This window comes from Diaphorina citri, unplaced genomic scaffold (assembly GCF_000475195.1).
Source record: "Diaphorina citri unplaced genomic scaffold, Diaci psyllid genome assembly version 1.1 scaffold979, whole genome shotgun sequence".
Classification (NCBI taxonomy): Eukaryota; Metazoa; Arthropoda; class Insecta; order Hemiptera; family Psyllidae; genus Diaphorina; species Diaphorina citri.
The window spans coordinates 9,137-27,331 of record NW_007378410.1 but is presented as its reverse complement, the minus strand read 5'-3'; the positions used below and the strand labels follow the sequence as shown (position 1 = coordinate 27,331).

The window sequence follows — 18,195 nt, the reverse complement described above, 5'->3', positions numbered from 1 at the left end:
TCCCGTGGTCTCAAAACTTGAGAGCCGCATTATAAATTAATATTCTCAAGTTATGTTAATGTTGTACATCTTTCGAAGCCTGGTGCGTGCATGGTGAGTTATTTTCAGATTCCTGGCCGCATTATAATAAAATATTCTCAAGTTATGTTAATGTTGTACATCTTTCGAAGCCTGGTGCGTGCATGGTGAGTTATTTTCAGATTCCTGCGAATTATGCTTATTTGGGTGTTCTTCTGACGTAACTTTTACAATATGTCTAACCGTTCAGTCAGTACAACTGAAAATCGCAAAGAAGCAGTCCAAAACTGTCAAAATACCAACTTACTCGTAGCCCGTATAAGTTATGTAGGTAGGTACACACACCAGATTTTTGATATTTGGTTTTAGCATGACAGCAGTTCCATACTGATGATTTATATCCGAACCTCCTGAGTAATAGATGTAGTTTTCTTTCAATTTCTTCACACCACTTCCAGCCCATCTCACTTCACTATCTTACCGGGGACACATACACCCACATAACAAAATGCTGGCTCTTAAGTTCGTGCTAAGCATAGTCTCAAGGCATTTGATAGGTCAATTTTGACTTGAGATTGATCTAAGAACGATCATTCTTGTTCATAAATACGAGTGATAGACTTCTTACATTTCATGTTAATGTTACTATACATGTGTTGTAAAAAATCTTTATTGGTGATGTTATATCTTGTAGGTCTTGCCTGTTATTGTGGTTGGAGGTTGGATTGTTATTCGCAAATGTTCTATCATCAATGCACGGGGAGATTCTTCGCACCCTGTGCCCACTGAAGGGCTGCCCCGGATTCAGGGCCGTGGTTATTGTTTGTTCTGCCATGATGAATGAAATTTCGAATAATAGTGTTGTAGATATTCCGTTTCTTTCAACACCGCAAAAAACCCATTTAAAAAAAAAAAAAAAAAAAAAAAAAAAAAAAAAAAAAAACAGCGAGGAAAACAGGCATGAAAAAAACACTGTGAACATTTTTCGAAAGCCATTTGAAGCCAGCAAAGGAACATTCGAAAGCCAACAGCCCGTGTTGTAGTGCTTCCAACCCAGTTGTAATCTTTATGTTGTACTTCTACCTATTGTATGTTTTGTTTATTACATACCAAAGCTCCTCTTGAAAGATGAAAGGATGTGAGTGATACCTACTTACATACCTACCTACCTACATATAAGTAAGTATAGATAATCTCTATCCCTTCAAAGGGAAATATTGCATTTTTCATCGAGCTTTTTATAGGTACCTTTTAAACCCATTTTAGGTAGCAAGAGACAAGAAACGACATCTTTGTACATATTTATGTCAGAGACTAGGTATGTAACTAATCTTCTCAATCTCAACTGTGGCTTTTTATAGGTACCTTTTAAACCCATTTTAGGTAGCAAGAGACAAGAAACGACATCTTTGTACATATTTATGTCAGAGACTAGGTAGGTAACTAATCTTCTCAACTGTCTTTTAATAGGACACAAATTTTTGAGCCATTTTATCAGGACTGACTAGATCAGCAGAAAATACAATAGCTACCTAGGTACTCGTACTTAAATTTTACATCAGCAGAACAGAAGCCATGATTCATGTTGTTGTTATTGTTGTAGCGGCTTTAGCTTTCGCCGAATGGCGATAGCAGAATAAAGAAAAGATGTCTTTTTGTATCTGCTATACACCGGGGTAATGGTCTCTACCTGTTAAATTGGCTGGCTTGTCCTGAACCGTCGTGAGGACTTGTACTTGGTCTTTCAAAGCAGAGAGAACCCTTTAAGCCATGATTCATGCTTTGGCAGAGTTACCTGCGTAGAGATTTTGTTTCACTTCTGAATTTCCGGAGACCAATATTTACCATGAATCAGCTGGTGTAGATTTGTGTCTTGGAATTTTGATTTTGAATTGGTTGTGCTCTTTCCAGATAGACTCATGCTCATTGCCAGATCGTCCGACACAGTGGTCTTCATCATGGTGAAGACGTACGACCTGGCATTGGAGCCCCCTTGCGTAGAGATTTTGTTTCACTTCTGAATTTCCGGAGAACAATATTTACCATGAATCAGCTGATGTAGATTTGTGTCTTGGAATTTTGATTTTGAATTGGTTGTGCTCTTTCCAGATAGACTCATGCTCATTGCCAGATCGTCCGACACAGTGGTCTTCATCATGGTGAAGACGTACGACCTGGCATTGGAGCCCCCTTGCGTAGAGATTTTGTTTCACTTCTGAATTTCCGGAGAACAATATTTACCATGAATCAGCTGATGTAGATTTGTGTCTTGGAATTTTGATTTTGAATTGGTTGTGCTCTTTCCAGATAGACTCATGCTCATTGCCTGGTCGTCCGACACAGTGGTCTTCATGATGGTGAAGAGTATGGTTACTTAGTAACCATCAGTACGTGTGTATTTTGTTTCACTTCTGAATTTCCGGAGAACAATATTTACCATGATTTGTATCTTGGAATTTTGACTTTGAATTGGTTGTGCTCTTTCCAGATAGACTCATGCTCATTGCCTGGTCGTCCGACACAGTGGTCTTCATCATGCCGAAGACGTACGACCTGGCGTTGGAGCCCCCTTGCGTAGAGAGGAGCTTTTCCTGTGAAGCATAAAATATTAGCATTATTATTTCCAGAAATAGTCTAGATTATACCCTGTTTATACTGCCGAAACGATTCGAAAGTATGTTTTTCAATAATTGATAAGTTCTTTATTTCAATAATTTAGCAAGTTGGCTAACTTTCAGAAGAAGGGAAAGCTGCACAAATTTTATGTTATATCAATATTAAGATTGCAGGGCCAGCAGCGTCTGCCTTGTAAGCGCTAGGCCGCAGGTTTGATTCCCGCCCAGGACGGATTTTATCCTGATGGGATAATGTTCTGGCTTTATCCTATCCTGTCTTCCTTCTCTATTTGATTTCGAGACGATAAGACCTTAGCAGTTACAGTTCCCTCTATTGCAGGGGGTCAATATAAGTGTATTTTAAATCTGATTTCCTAATCCAAAATGGTAGTACTCCCCACCATTCAAATGTTTTGTCACAACTTGTCGAGGCGTTTTCATTAGTGTCCTACCATCTTTTGGCAGGAATAAGTGAAAGACTTGGTTTAAAATGAATATCAAAGCTGTGAGGACCATGATGTTAATGTTAAAAGTGACCGCCCAGGATCTCAATTTGTCAATGAGTACATAAGTAATGTTGAGGTTGAGAGAATCATCAGAATCCTCGTCAGAATAATTATCAGAATGATCATGAGTATTCGTAAGTCAACTTGATGATTGGTGGAATACCTTCAGGTGATATCGTATGTGTCTTTCCCTTTTGTTGATTCTGGAACTGTGTGTGAGATTACACCACAATAACAGATTTTTACTTTTACACCAGTTGGCCTTCTAGTTACCTCAATAATAGAAAATACAATCGTCGAATTTATTTTTGATAGTAATTTTGATAAACATAAATAAGACCTTGCTTGCTGCTCTTACCAAAAAATCTGTTTATAGCGTGGATGAATTAAATTACGAAGGAGGTCGCTGGAGTTTCTTTGCTCAATAAAATGAAGTGGTCTGATAAAAAAGAATGGGAAATTTTAGATGCTTACCTGGTTGGTGGTAAGTTCAACTTTTTAATAGGTACTTATCTGACTGAAGTGAAAACGGGATGGGAAGAGAGAGGATGAAGAAGACTTCAGCACGAATCTTGATGGAGTTCTATGGCGAACTTTCGATTGGTGGAAAATGCCAATGGAGCTATGGCGCTCTAAAGCTTGAGGAGCTTTTTACAATCACGCAAGAAAATTTTGGTGTGCACAGATCAAAGACTTGAAGATACTCGGCCGTGGTTGTGGGTACCACCTTGACTGGTCACCGTGTCCTTGGCCTTATTCAGGTGCAGAAATGCAGTACATGAGGGTTTGAAACATTTATAAGCAAATCCAGTCTTATGTAGGGGATGTTTAATAGTGTATTTATATCCCTCGGTGTCTTATCCAAAATATGTAATGGCGGAATAGGTCCCTCAGAGCGTCCCTTTGAGATTTGGACGCGCACGTGTGGATGATGGATTCTAGAACTAGCACCAGTGGGGTGACTTTGATAAGGCGTACGGCAGCGACAACGTCATCCTCATGATTCACGTCGGCTCCATAATATATGGGGTGACGTGGACACTCCGGGTACATCGCTGCCATAGCGTCGTCTGCGAGGGGCCTTACCCCTGCATCACCCCAGCCTCCACTTTGCGGCGTTGAGCGAAGTGTGACCAATTGCGCGGCAGTTACAACGCCTATAACAGCCAAATTCCGCGAAAACGGAAGACGGTCTCTGTTGATTATTCCGCCAATCACCTGGCGGTTGTGGACTAGCGCATCGAAGATGATATCTTCTACGTCCATCGCGGTCCTTCTTGAGACATGAGACGTGATACCATCTGGGGAGTAAGCCAAAAGAGCCTTTACGACACACGCTTCGAACAGCCTGACGTCCCTGCTATCGAACCCTATGTCTAGTTCGACGTAGCCTGGGAGCATTTGAGCCGTCACGATCATGGCGAATTGCTCATTCATGCTAGATTTGGGATTCAAACCCAGCACGTCAGGGATAATGGAGCTTTTGTTGTATGACATGCCCAGCTGCTTCGCTATAGTAGCTGGAGTTCTTTCTGTCAACTGCATTGATAGCCCGGACAACTCCATAACCATAGCAGTTACGAAGTTTGCGGGGAAGGGGATGCCATCGAGTAAGTCGGCGATGCCAACTACCTCGGGAACACGGGATGTAAGATAGTCAATATGTTGGGGCGAGGGAGCTGGACGCTACTCCTCGATCCCTCGATACATAGGTCCAAATCTATAGCCCGGCGCAGTCTTCCCAACAGGATGTCATTGTGTGTCGCATTGGCGTTGGCCAAATGCGGAATTATCACCTGCTGAGCTGCGTGTATTCGAGCAGGTATTGAGGTGTTGATCATGCACATTAGTCTGTTATTTATAGGAGAGCTAGGGCGATGCGCGCCTCCTGAGCCTCAGGTACCGAAGCTCAATTGCAGGGGGTCAATAAAAGTGTACCTATTTTAAATTTGATTTCCTAATCTTTATTTCTGTAATCTGATTTCCTAATCCAAAATGGTAGTACTCCCCACCATTCAAATGTTTTGTCACAACTTGTCGAGGCGTTTTCATTAGTGTCCTACCATCTTTTGGCAGGAATAAGTGAAAGACTTGGTTTAAAATGAATATCAAAGCTGTGAGGGCCATTATGTTAATGTTAAAAGTGACCGCCCAGGATCTCAATTTGTCTATGAGTACATCAGTAATGTTGAGAGAATCATCAGAATCCTCGTCAGAATGATCATGAGTCTCATCTCTCAAACCACATATGGGGGGGGGGGCAACAGTCGGACTAAATTCGTCATGAATACTAGTCGAAGGGGAAGCAACAGGTATTTCCCTAGAAGAGCTGCTACAACCTAGAGGAGGAGAACTATCGATAGTCAGCGCCATCGATAGTTTTTTTATTACATATTTTCCTTGTTTCTAAAGGTCTTATCCCCCCAAAAAGACCTAACCGAACGATAGTTATCGATAGTGCTATCGATAGTTCTCCTCCTCTACTACAACCTAAAGAGAGAGGAGAATCTACTGAAGTGGGAGTGGGACGTTTTTTTGCCCTTTGCCTGATACTATCCTGTTCACAAGTTGCCGTCTCTTCCGTTTTCCTGACTTTGACAGGCTAAGATAATCTCTTTGTGACAGTTTCCACATGACAAAATTAGGTACCTCTGTGTAGTGTGTAATGAAAATTAACACTCACACAAATGCACACACACTGAGAAGTGGGAGTGGGACGTTTTTTTGCCCTTTGCCTGATACTATCCTGTTCACAAGTTGCCGTCTCTTCCATAATAATATTTAAATTATGAATAGCTAGGTGTCAAAAATCAATATATCTATTGAAAAAGAACAACACAAGGAGGAAAGGATGAAAAGTAGATAACAAAATGTAGGTAAATGAAAGATCAAAAATACATAATATGTAAGTATAAGAAGAAAAAGGTGTTAGCAAGACTTTGGTTTGCCTGTACTTTTGGTATGAATGTGAATATCTACTTAATAATGTACCTATATATGTACCTTCATAGCGGTGTTTATGAAGTCCTTTTTATAAGTATGTTTTCGAACCCTATAGGTACTAAAACCAATAACACACAAAGAGTTGATCATTTGTGAAAGATCTTGATGTGTATGTACTACCTAACCATATCATTCCCTGAAAGTTGATCATTTGTGAAAGTTCTTTTTGCGTGCTACCTAACCCTATCATCCCCAGAAAGCTGATCATTTGCGAAAGATCTTTTCGGGTTCTATAATTCTTTCGTGGGATAAAAGAAGGGATCCCTATCATCCCCAGAAAGCTGATCATTTGCGAAAGATCTTTTCGGGTTCTATAATTCTTTCGTGGGATAAAAGAAGGGATTTTTTTTGTGGGACCAAATTTTGAGATGCATTTTTCGTTATCTACCTGTTTTTATCCAGTAACCAGTACGCAAGTAGTACATCTTTAGTACGCGCCTATCATCCCCAGAAAGCTGATCATTTGCGAAAGATCTTTTCGGGTTCTATAATTCTTTCGTGGGATAAAAGAAGGGATTTTTTTTTTTGTGGGACCAAATTTTGAGATGCATTTTTCGCTATCTACCTGTTTTTATCCAGTAACCAGTACGCAAGTAGTACATCTTTAGTACGCAAGTAGTACTGCCTACCTGAAAATTTAGTACGCAATCAGTACTGCAGTACGCAAGTAGTAAACACCAGGTCAATTACTTAGCAGTTAAAAGTTTCAACGATACCTCTATTCTATTAGTTCCAAAAATTAGAACTTCGTTATCTACCTACGTTAAGGTGTGTCCATACATAGTCGACTGGTATTTAGTACGCAATCAGTACTGCAGTACGCAAGTAGTAAACACCAGGTCAATTACTTAGCAGTTAAAAGTTTCAACGATACCTCTATTAGTTCCAAAAATTAGAACTTCGTTATCTACCTACGTTAAGGTGTGTCCATACATAGTCGACTGGCCGTTGATCAAGATCAGTCGACATCGATCGACGGCCGGTCGACTATGTGTGGACATGGACACATCTTTAACGTAACAATAGGTACCTACTCTAGTGAAATCTTTAGATCGAGCTACTGTTTTGGCTGTACATAACTATACTGACAGTCATAATAATACATATGATGTATATTATTATTATTTTAAAGTAGAAATCTTCATATATCTTGCAGATATTATCGGCTTGAAATCGAAGAGAGAAGGAAGACAGGATAGGAGAAAGCCAGCCGTTCCGAGAAAGAAGTGGGTTAGAATTTGTATACGTGAGTCAGTCAGTCAGTCAGTCAGTCAGTCAGTTACACAAGGGGCTGTATATATTTAGGATTATTTTAAAGTAGAAATCTTCTTATATCTTGCAGATATTATCGGCTTGAAATCGAAGAGAGAAGGAAGACAGGATAGGAGAAAGCCAGCCGTTCCGAGAACGAATCATATCCGTTCAGGATAACAGACGCCCCGGGCGGGAATTGAACCCGCGACCGAGCACTTACAAACTAACTAACCTACATGTGTATTATTAAAATTAATACCAACTCTCCTATAATAACGTAGTCGTGTGGTGTTCACACCAGATTTTTTACTTTCCTTATCTTATTGAATTATGCTTATTTGGGTGTTCTTCTGACGTAACTTTTACAATATGTCTAACCGTTCAGTCAGTACAACTGAAAATCGCAAAGAAGCGGTCGAAAACTGTCAAAATACCAACTTACTCGTAGCCTGTACAAGTTATGTAGGTAGGTACATACGTCGCGTCGTGTACAATACGGAGTTAATATCATCTGCTGATTAAATATTAACATACCCATGCTCATTATACATAATTATGTACCTACATAGTACATACATACCCATGCTCATTATACATAATTATGTACCTACATAGTACATACATACCCATGCTCATTATACATAATTATGTACCTACATAGTACATACATACCCATGCTCATTATACATAATTATGTACCTACATAGTACATACATACCCATGCTCATTATACATAATTATGTACCTACATAGTACATACATACCCATGCTCATTATACATAATTATGTACCTACATAGTACATACATACCCATGCTCATTATACATAATTATGTACCTACATAGTACATACATACCCATGCTCATTATACATAATTATGTACCTACATAGTACATACATACCCATGCTCATTATACATAATTATGTACCTACATAGTACATACATACCCATGCTCATTATACATAATTATGTACCTACATAGTACATACATACCCATGCTCATTATACATAATTATGTACCTACATAGTACATACATACCCATGCTCATTATACATAATTATGTACCTACATAGTACATACATACCCATGCTCATTATACATAATTATGTACCTACATAGTACATACATACCCATGCTCATTATACATAATTATGTACCTACATAGTACATACATACCCATGCTCATTATACATAATTATGTACCTACATAGTACATACATACCCATGCTCATTATACATAATTATGTACCTACATAGTACATACATACCCATGCTCATTATACATAATTATGTACCTACATAGTACATACATACCCATGCTCATTATACATAATTATGTACCTACATAGTACATACATACCCATGCTCATTATACATAATTATGTACCTACATAGTACATACATACCCATGCTCATTATACATAATTATGTACCTACATAGTACATACATACCCATGCTCATTATACATAATTATGTACCTACATAGTACATACATACCCATGCTCATTATACATAATTATGTACCTACATAGTACATACATACCCATGCTCATTATACATAATTATGTACCTACATAGTACATACATACCCATGCTCATTATACATAATTATGTACCTACATAGTACATACATACCCATGCTCATTATACATAATTATGTACCTACATAGTACATACATACCCATGCTCATTATACATAATTATGTACCTACATAGTACATACATACCCATGCTCATTATACATAATTATGTACCTACATAGTACATACATACCCATGCTCATTATACATAATTATGTACCTACATAGTACATACATACCCATGCTCATTATACATAATTATGTACCTACATACATACCCATGCTCATTATACATAATTATGTACCTACATAGTATACATACATACCCATGCTCATTATACATAATTAAGTACCTACATACATACCCATGCTCACTATACATAATTATGTACCTACAAACCTACATACATACCCATGCTCATTATACATAATTATGTACCTACATACATACCCATGCTCATTATACATAATTATGTACCCACATACATACCCATGCTCATTATACATAATAATTAAGTAATGACCTCGTGAAGAAAGATCGGTTTTCCTAGGTTTCGTTCAAGAGATCAACATGGCCAATGTGTAAATGATTTATTAATTCTATAATTTCTCAAGGTAGATTTGTGTTTATTCCAATAGGTAGTTGTTCACGAGAGAACAAAAGATACAATAATTGGGCGTCTCCGCGATGAAGGAGTCTAGTGATTATCGGACACGATCCTTTTATGAGTTCTTTCCCTCTCTAATCCTTCAATTGCTTCCTGTTTCCTCATATAGTGTGGGTAATGGGTATATATCCTGCTCTCTTAAATATTGTAGTTTCAGAGGCTCTGTTCTTCTTCCTCATTGGTGACATGAGTCAAGATATCAGAGATGTACTCCTTTGCTGCTGGGCGTTGTTTAAACGTGTTGATTTTTCCTACGAGGTCATAATGGATGACTTGACTAAATTTGTTGAAACGAAGCCCGAATTGGTCTTCAATGATATTTTCCCTCCTAATATCGTCAAAGACGTTCTTCTTATGAAAGAAAAATTACCTGGATTCACGTTGGGGGCGCTTGCAAAGTTCTACAAATTACTTGTCATATGTGTGTATAGATCATGCCAAAATTTGCCTGCTAATGATGAAACCTTCTACAAACTCATTCTCGATATGCGCTCCCAGTTTGATAATATTGTAATTCTTGGTGACTTCAACCTTCCAGCAGTTAACTGGTCAAACCTCCAACTATCCCATAAAGAAGAATCTCTAGTTTTTTTAATAATTCTTTCTAGTACTTTGGCACAGATACAAGTTAGACTAATTGGCCTATAGTTACACGGATTGAGCTTGTCACCTTTTTTATAGATAGGAACTATGTTTGCTTGTTTCCAATCATCAGCAATAACACCAGATTCAAGAGACAGTCTGAATATGTTCTAATTCTTTCTAGTACTTTGGCACAGATACAAGTTAGACTAATTGGCCTATAGTTACACGGATTGAGCTTGTCACCTTTTTTATAGATGGGAACTATGTTTGCTTGTTTCCAATCATCAGCAATAACACCAGATTCAAGAGACAGTCTGAATAAGTTTTCAAGTGGTTTAGATAGGATTTCAGAATGATTTTTAAGGAATGAGGAGGAAATATTGTCAGGACCACATGAGGAGGATTTGAGTTTATTCAGTTCATTATATACCATTTGTTCATTTATATCAATATCTGAGAGTGTATGGTTATTTGTAGCATGATTAATTTTTGGAAGAGGTCCATAAGTTTCATCTTCAAATACAGTTTTGAAATATTCACCAAAAGAGTTGGCTGATTCCAGGTTTGATTCACATGTAATATCAGAATTTGGTTTATATACTTTAGGAATAAATGATTTTGTATTTAGCGAGTTTTTAACATAATTGTAGAATGGTTTTACATCATTTTTGTTAGTAAGTAAAGAATTTTCGAATGATGCTTTAGCAGATTTGAGTTTTGTGCACAAATTCTTAGAGAAGTTTTTGAATTGGATGAAGTGAGCATTAGATTTGGTATGTTTGTATTTTTTCCAAAGTTTGTTTTTGGTGCGAATATCATCATATAGCAGGTTGGTGATCCATGGTTTTTTAAAGTTTGATGAAAAGTGTTTGATATATGTAGATTTTTCAATACATTGATTGACAAGATTTTTGAAGATTAGCCACTTTTCGTTCACTTGAGTGCTTTGATAAAAAGTATCCCATGAGATGTCTTGGATATTAATTTTGATAAGGTCTTGATCAATACCTTTGATGGATTTCAGTTCAAATTTACGGTTGGAATCATTTTGGTTGACAATAAATTGGATTGAAGATTTGATGCAAACATGGTCACTCTTACCAATTGGGTTATCAAATGCAATATGTGAGAGAAGATTTTCATTGGATGTTAATACTAGGTCAAGCAGTGATGGAATGTTTCCATTTCGAAAACGAGTTGGGCTGTTTACATGTTGTATAAAACCAGACTGAATAATGGTGGATAAAAAAACTAGAGATTCTTCTTTGTGGGATAGTTGGAGGTTTGACCAGTTAACTGCTGGAAGGTTGAAGTCACCAAGAATTACAATATTATCAAACTGGGAGCGCATATCAAGAATGAGTTTGTAGAAGGTTTCATCATTAGCAGGCAAATTTTGGCATGATCTATACACACATATGACAAGTAATTTGTAGAACTTTGATTTAAATGTCAACCATACTGAATCTATTCCGGGGGCACTCTTGTTTAATTGCTTAATGGAAATTTTGTAGTGTTCAAAGAAAGAGTTATTTGTGTATATCAGGGCTCCACCAGATCTATTATCATTTCTGTCATCACGGTAAAGAGAATATCCATTTAATTTGAAAATATCACTTGGAAGTTGATCTTTTAACCAAGTTTCAGATAGCATGATAACTTTAGGGGCTTGTTTAAGGCTAGCCAAGTATGCATTCAAGTCTAGAAATTTTGCATTCAGAGATGCAATATTGGTATATAAAATGCTTATCTCTTGAACTGAACTATTATCAGGAAGAATAGTAGGAGTGTTGTGAGCAGGAATAGGAATAATGGATGGAATACCTTTGATGTATTTTAGGGTAATATTTTTTTCACCTGAATTTTTACGTTGAATAAGCTTAGCTTTGACCTGATTTAGAAATTGTCTTTCTTCTTTTGATTTATCATCATTGATTTGGATATTGGAATATTTAGCATGACCTTTGATTTTATTGCGGTGCCTTAGTATTTTGTGGACAAGAAAAACCGATTGTAGTTGTACTCTCAGAGTATATTTATTGCAATTTTTATATTTGTAGATTGTTTCATAGGTTACAAATTTGTTAATATTGGAATCAATAAATTTCAGAATATCACAAATTATAGTAGGCACATCAGTGGGATCATCTATGAACAAACCTTTTATGATGATGCTTTTGCTTTTTTGAAAGGTTGAATCAATCTTATCTGATCTAGTATTTTGATCAATGGTAGTAAGCTTTGGTAAGTTATTTAGAGAATTGATAATGGATTTTAAATGCTTGATGTTGCTGTGATAGCTTGGTAACGTGGGAATAAAATTTGATTTTTTAACACAAGCAATGTCTTGGGGAATATTAGGTATCATTAGAGTTGACATGATTAGGATAAACAGATTTACTAACATTTCCACAAAAATAATTCAAAGAACACTTGTTTTGGTTTAGATTTGTAACGTGGGAATAAAATTTGATTTTTTAACACAAGCAATGTCTTGGGGAATATTAGGTATCATTAGAGTTGACATGATTAGGATAAACAGAGTTACTAACATTTCCACAAATATATATTTCAAAGAACACTTGTTTTGGTTTAGATTTGTAGCAAACTTAGTTTAGATTTGTATCGGACAATGTCCTATGATTGCACTGAGATTTGAGTACTTACGGGTACACTGTTGCACACAATATGGTAACACCAAAAGATTAAGAGTAAATTACAGCTCTACCTAATCAGTTAATTAGTTCTTACTTATAAGTAAACAAAATGTATGGATTACTATGTATGGGGGGGGGGGAGTTTCAAACTTAGCCTAAACTAACCTAAAGAAATAAACATAAGAACCTTGACTAAGAAAAAGAAAATTAAACTTGGAAAACAAATAAAAACTATACTTCTCAATTAGAAATGAAACTAAATAGGAAATAAGGGAAAGTAATGCACTTAATGGGTATTAAACAAGATAGTACTTATCACTAACAAATAAATTTGAAACCTAACCTCACTTTCAGGTTGAAAATTTAAGAATGGAAAAAATGTCGAAAATTATTAAAGAAAAGTAATAGAACGATACTTCCTTCTGTAGAATAGGTTTCAGCCTTTAAAATAAAACACTTTCTATTAAAATTCACTCAGAAATAACAGAAAAACACAATTTTATGTTAAGAGCACAAAATTTCATGTGTGTTCTGTAAAACATAACCTCACTTTTACACACACTGAGAAAAAAAAACGACACCTAAACAGTGAAAAATAGAATGGAACGTTACTAATTGCACTAATATAAAAATCAATACCTATATTAAATTCTTCCAGAGTTTCTTTGGTAACAGTGGCACGGGCCTTTTTAATGTTGGCAACAAACCTTACTGACAGCTCTGGATGTCTTTTCACAAATGATTTTGCCCAGTCGATACCAGGAAGGTAACCAAGTTTGTGACATTTTCCACATGACAAAATTAGGTACCTGTGTAATGAAAATTAACACTCACACAAATGCACACACACTGAGAAAAAAAAACGACACCTAAACAGTGAAAAATAGAATGGAACGTTACTAATTGCACTAATATAAAAATCAATACCTACCTATATTAAATTCTTCCAGAATTTCTTTGGTAACAGTGGCACGGGCCTTTTTAACGTTGGCAACAAACCTTACTGACAGCTCTGGATGTCTTTTCACAAATGATTCTGCCCAGTCGATACCAGGAAGGTAACCAAAGGCTTCGCGAGTAAAGAAATATTTACCATAATACGAGCCAATAGACATTTTATTTCGAAGTTTAACACGTTTACGTACCCCACGTAAGGTACTAATTGCACTAATATAAAAATCAATACCTACCTATATTAAATTCTTCCAGAATTTCTTTGGTAACAGTGGCACGGGCCTTTTTAATGTTGGCAACAAACCTTACTGACAGCTCTGAATGTCTTTTCACAAATGATTCTGTCCAGTCGATACCAGGAAGGTAACCAAATTTGAAACTAGGCTCATTTCTTCCTATCATTTGGAGATATGCTCCCACAAAAAATTCACTCAGAAATAACAGAAAAACACAATTTTATGTTAAGAGCACAAAATTTCATGTGTGTTCTGTAAAACATAACCTCACTTTTTTTTGACATAACCTCATCTGCTGATTAAATATTATGCAAAAACCACGAATACCTAGGTACAAAATACTACAAATGCATTTATTTATTAGTAGTAGGTAAGTTGTTACCATAACCTCACTTTTTGTTGAACATAACCTCACTTTTTGTTGAAAGTCGATATTTTCCAAATAACAGATTGTCGCTACGCCTCCAACCCGAACAGATCGAGCACCCACATGGCCTTGACTAGAGTGAGAGGGATGAGGTTTGAGAACATAAATCTCGTAAGAGATCTTCTTGAGCACGTTCAAGTGGCAGGTTCTTCTGCCTCAGCGATCGTGCATAGCGAGGTGTAAAGAAAGAGCGGTACTTCGTACTGCGAGTTAATATCATCTGCTGATTAAATATTATGCAAAAACCACGAATACCTAGGTACAAAATACTACAAATGCATTTATTTATTAGTAGGTAAGTTGTTAGACAAAACAAGTATCCAATGGGAACTTAGAAAGCTGGTTCGTTGCATAATATGCAAATAGAATAGATACACATAATATAGGTATGTAGACCCCCTGACGATGACGTCTCTTGCCAAAATAAAGTTCTCCCTCCAAGATACAAAACTTTTTATCCCTTTCTGTTTTGATAAAGGGTAAGGTCGGTCAGTTATAATGGCCGAAATACCTACTCCTACCTATCTATACATCATTTGATCATCATCTAGGGCTAGGGAGGGTGTTTTGTTAATGAATGGAGGGGTTGGTTTCCGTTGTTATGGTAACTCCTAGTACACCCACATCATATAGTCCCCTGTCCCTGGTCCTCAACCTCTGTGTTAATAAGACTTCCTCTCTTTTCTCTTCCTAACTTGTCCGTTGTTATGGTAACTCCTAGTACACCCACATCATATAGTCCCCTGTCCCTGGTCCTCAACCTCTGTGTTAATAAGACTTCCTCTCATCATTTCACTCTTTTCTCTTCCTAACTTGTTACATTAAAATCTGTAAAATCATTCTCACGCTAAAGAGAAAGAAACAAATTTAATTGACCCTCACTGGGAGATGAAGGAAACCCCTGGGTCTGGGGTCTGCTCTCTCCCTTCCTTATTCAAAACCTTTGTCCACAGAAAAAGTAGGTATACAATATACAGAAGGAAACCCCTGGGTCTGGGGTCTGCTCTCTCCCTTCCTTATTCAAAACCTTTGTCCACAGAAAAAGTAGGTATACAATATACATAGGTACATAAATTTGTGTAATTTTATGATGAGGGCTAAGTATTCATTAATTGGACATTTCATGGAAATAACTGAGAACTGAGTGAATAAGTTTACGATTATGTGGACCCGATATTAAACCTACCTATATGTATATATTTGAGAACAGTCTAACGTTTTTCAAGTATGTTCCTACGTGAGAAAATTCTACTTTTTCAATAACATCTTTACATATCAATATCAAACATCTTAATAATCTTTTTCAAAAGTATCGTCTAAACCAGCGATTTTCAACTGGCGGTCATGGTCCCCCTCTCCTCTTCAAGAAAAACCTGGATATGGGCCTCCTAACCTGTGTATGTAGCCCGGGAAGTACCTGCAATTGTAGCATGTGGCCTTGTGTGTATACACATGGAAGTTGGAAATCCCTGTCTCTAAACTAAACCGATACATAATTACATACCTCTGTATGTGTAAGTTCAGTTACGCCAGGCTTATTAGTTTAAGGCCAAGCCAACCCATCTGGCTTACCTATAAGCGCTTGGTCGTGAGTTTGATTCTCTCGGAACGGATGGATGGCTTTCTCCTATCCTGTCTTGATTTTAAATCATTAGATACATGAAAGGAAAATCAAAAATCAAATCAAATCAATAATAATAATAATAATAATAATAATAATAATAATAATAATAATAATAATAATAATAATAATAATAATAATAATTAAAAATAATAATAATAATAATAATAATAATAATAATAATAATAATAATGATAATAATAATAATAATAATAATAATAATAATAATAATAATAAACTGAATATTAAACAAATTAGGTAGGTACATAGATACTGATTTTCTTTAACTACGATCGAATAAACTACGGGCCAAAAAATTCCCGGAGGGACGGGCCCAGCTTGTTAAGTGTTAAGTTTAGTTCAAAATTTAGCTGTAGAGTGTAGATCATTTATAATTTAATAATATAACATAGGTAGTACCGTCCCACGACGTCGTTACACACTGGCTTTCACATGATTTCATTTAATACGGATTCTCTTTGAACATTTCCATTGCATTGCCTGATCCTTGCATAAGTAGTAGGGTACCTATACATACATAACATAACGTCTCCATAGACATTACAATTTACAAACCCTCTGTTAAGCAAGATAATGCCTACTTTTGGTTGTTACGCATGATAAAGGTAACAATGTGATGCAACCGGACACTAATAAAAATAATAATCTCCTTCGTTTCTTACATGATGTCGGTCTTTTTATAAGAGCCTTTAGTCTTTGGGATTTTTTCACGAATAAAGGTACCTAACAATAGTTTCGTCCATTTTATGGAAAGAAACTAACAAAAGAAAGATGTTAAATAGGTCTGTCTGTACCTACTGTTCAAGTCTTTAACTCGTTCCTTTTATACAATGAATTAAAATTGCATGACCAGGATATACATATAATAATATAAGGGTGTATGATGTTGAGCCATTTATTGGATTCTGAATTTATCTGAAACGTCCAGACCGAAAATCGGTCCCGTTCAACGTAGGAACTCCCCAAAGCATCGACGTGTATTGATTATGTATGTGCGAAATAGGTCAATAAATGAGTGATTATCCTCATAACAACAGCAATAATAAACAAAAGTAAAAACAAAATCATAAACAACCATTATGTTTGCTATTAATAGAGTGGAACCTCGATATAACGAAGTCCAAGGGAAATGCCGAAAATTTCGTTATTTCGAGGTTTTCGTAATATCTATTTTTCCTCGGGCTCGTGTCCCAAATCACTTCGTTGTATCTATCTATTCTTTTTACTTCGCTATACTGAGGTTTTTGTCTCTGTAGGGAAACCTTTTAACAACAGCAATAATAAACAAAAGTAAAAACAACATCATGAACAACCATTATGTTTGATATTAATAGAGTGGAACCTCGATATAACGAAGTCCAAATGCCGAAAATTTCGTTATATCGAGGTTTTCGTAATATCTATTTTTTGCTATATCGAAATTAAAGTCGTATTATTTCGTTATATCGATTTACTTCGCTATACTGAGGTCCAAATCAGAGTAACTTTGTTGTACTGAGGTAATTCTACTCGCTTTTAAGATCACTTCGCTATACTGAGGTTAAAATTCTTATTATCAACTTTAGTTCCCACATATCATAATATGGTACATAGTAGGTTTCCAATTATGGGCTACAGTGGAACCTCGATAGACTGAGCCTCGATATAACGAAGAAAAGTCGATTTCCCTTCCCTACAGAGGCAAAAACCTCAGTATAGCGAAGTAAAAAGAATAGATAGATACAACGAAGTGATTTGGGACACGAGCCCGAGGAAAATTACCTCAGTATAACGAAATTGATTAAATAACCGATTAGAAGTTAATAAATATCAAGCCTTAGCAGGAGAGTAGGTAGGTATGTTCAATAAAGTAGGTAGGCATTTGGTTCAATAATTTATTTCCGCGTTGCAGTTACAGGTAACTTATTAATTCAACAGGGTTTTACCTTTCACCTGGAGTTCACTGATCCCAAATTCTAGAATGATCAAGATTCCATCCAGCATCATTAAGACATCTACCTGTTTTCGCTCTTCCCATTACCATAAAAAAAAAAAATAATAATAATAA

General features: G+C 36.3%; 1 protein-coding gene across 1 annotated transcript; it reads right to left on the bottom strand.

Annotated features, from left to right (window-relative positions):
- Positions 1–10,335: 10,335 nt before the first annotated feature.
- On the bottom strand, positions 10,336–13,437 carry LOC108252907. The gene is made up of 2 exons (XM_017445848.2): positions 12,838–13,437; positions 10,336–12,688 (listed from the first exon to the last, which is right to left on the bottom strand). Exon 2 carries the CDS (start codon positions 12,637–12,639, stop codon positions 10,336–10,338), a length of 2,304 nt encoding a protein of 767 aa, XP_017301337.2. The 5' UTR covers positions 12,640–12,688; positions 12,838–13,437.
- Positions 13,438–18,195: the final 4,758 nt, after the last annotated feature.

Bases quoted from the DNA above. Each gene is read 5' to 3' on its own strand.
- LOC108252907 (XM_017445848.2), bottom strand. From the start codon at position 12,639: ATGTTAGTAAATCTGTTTATCCTAATCATGTCAACTCTAATGATACCT.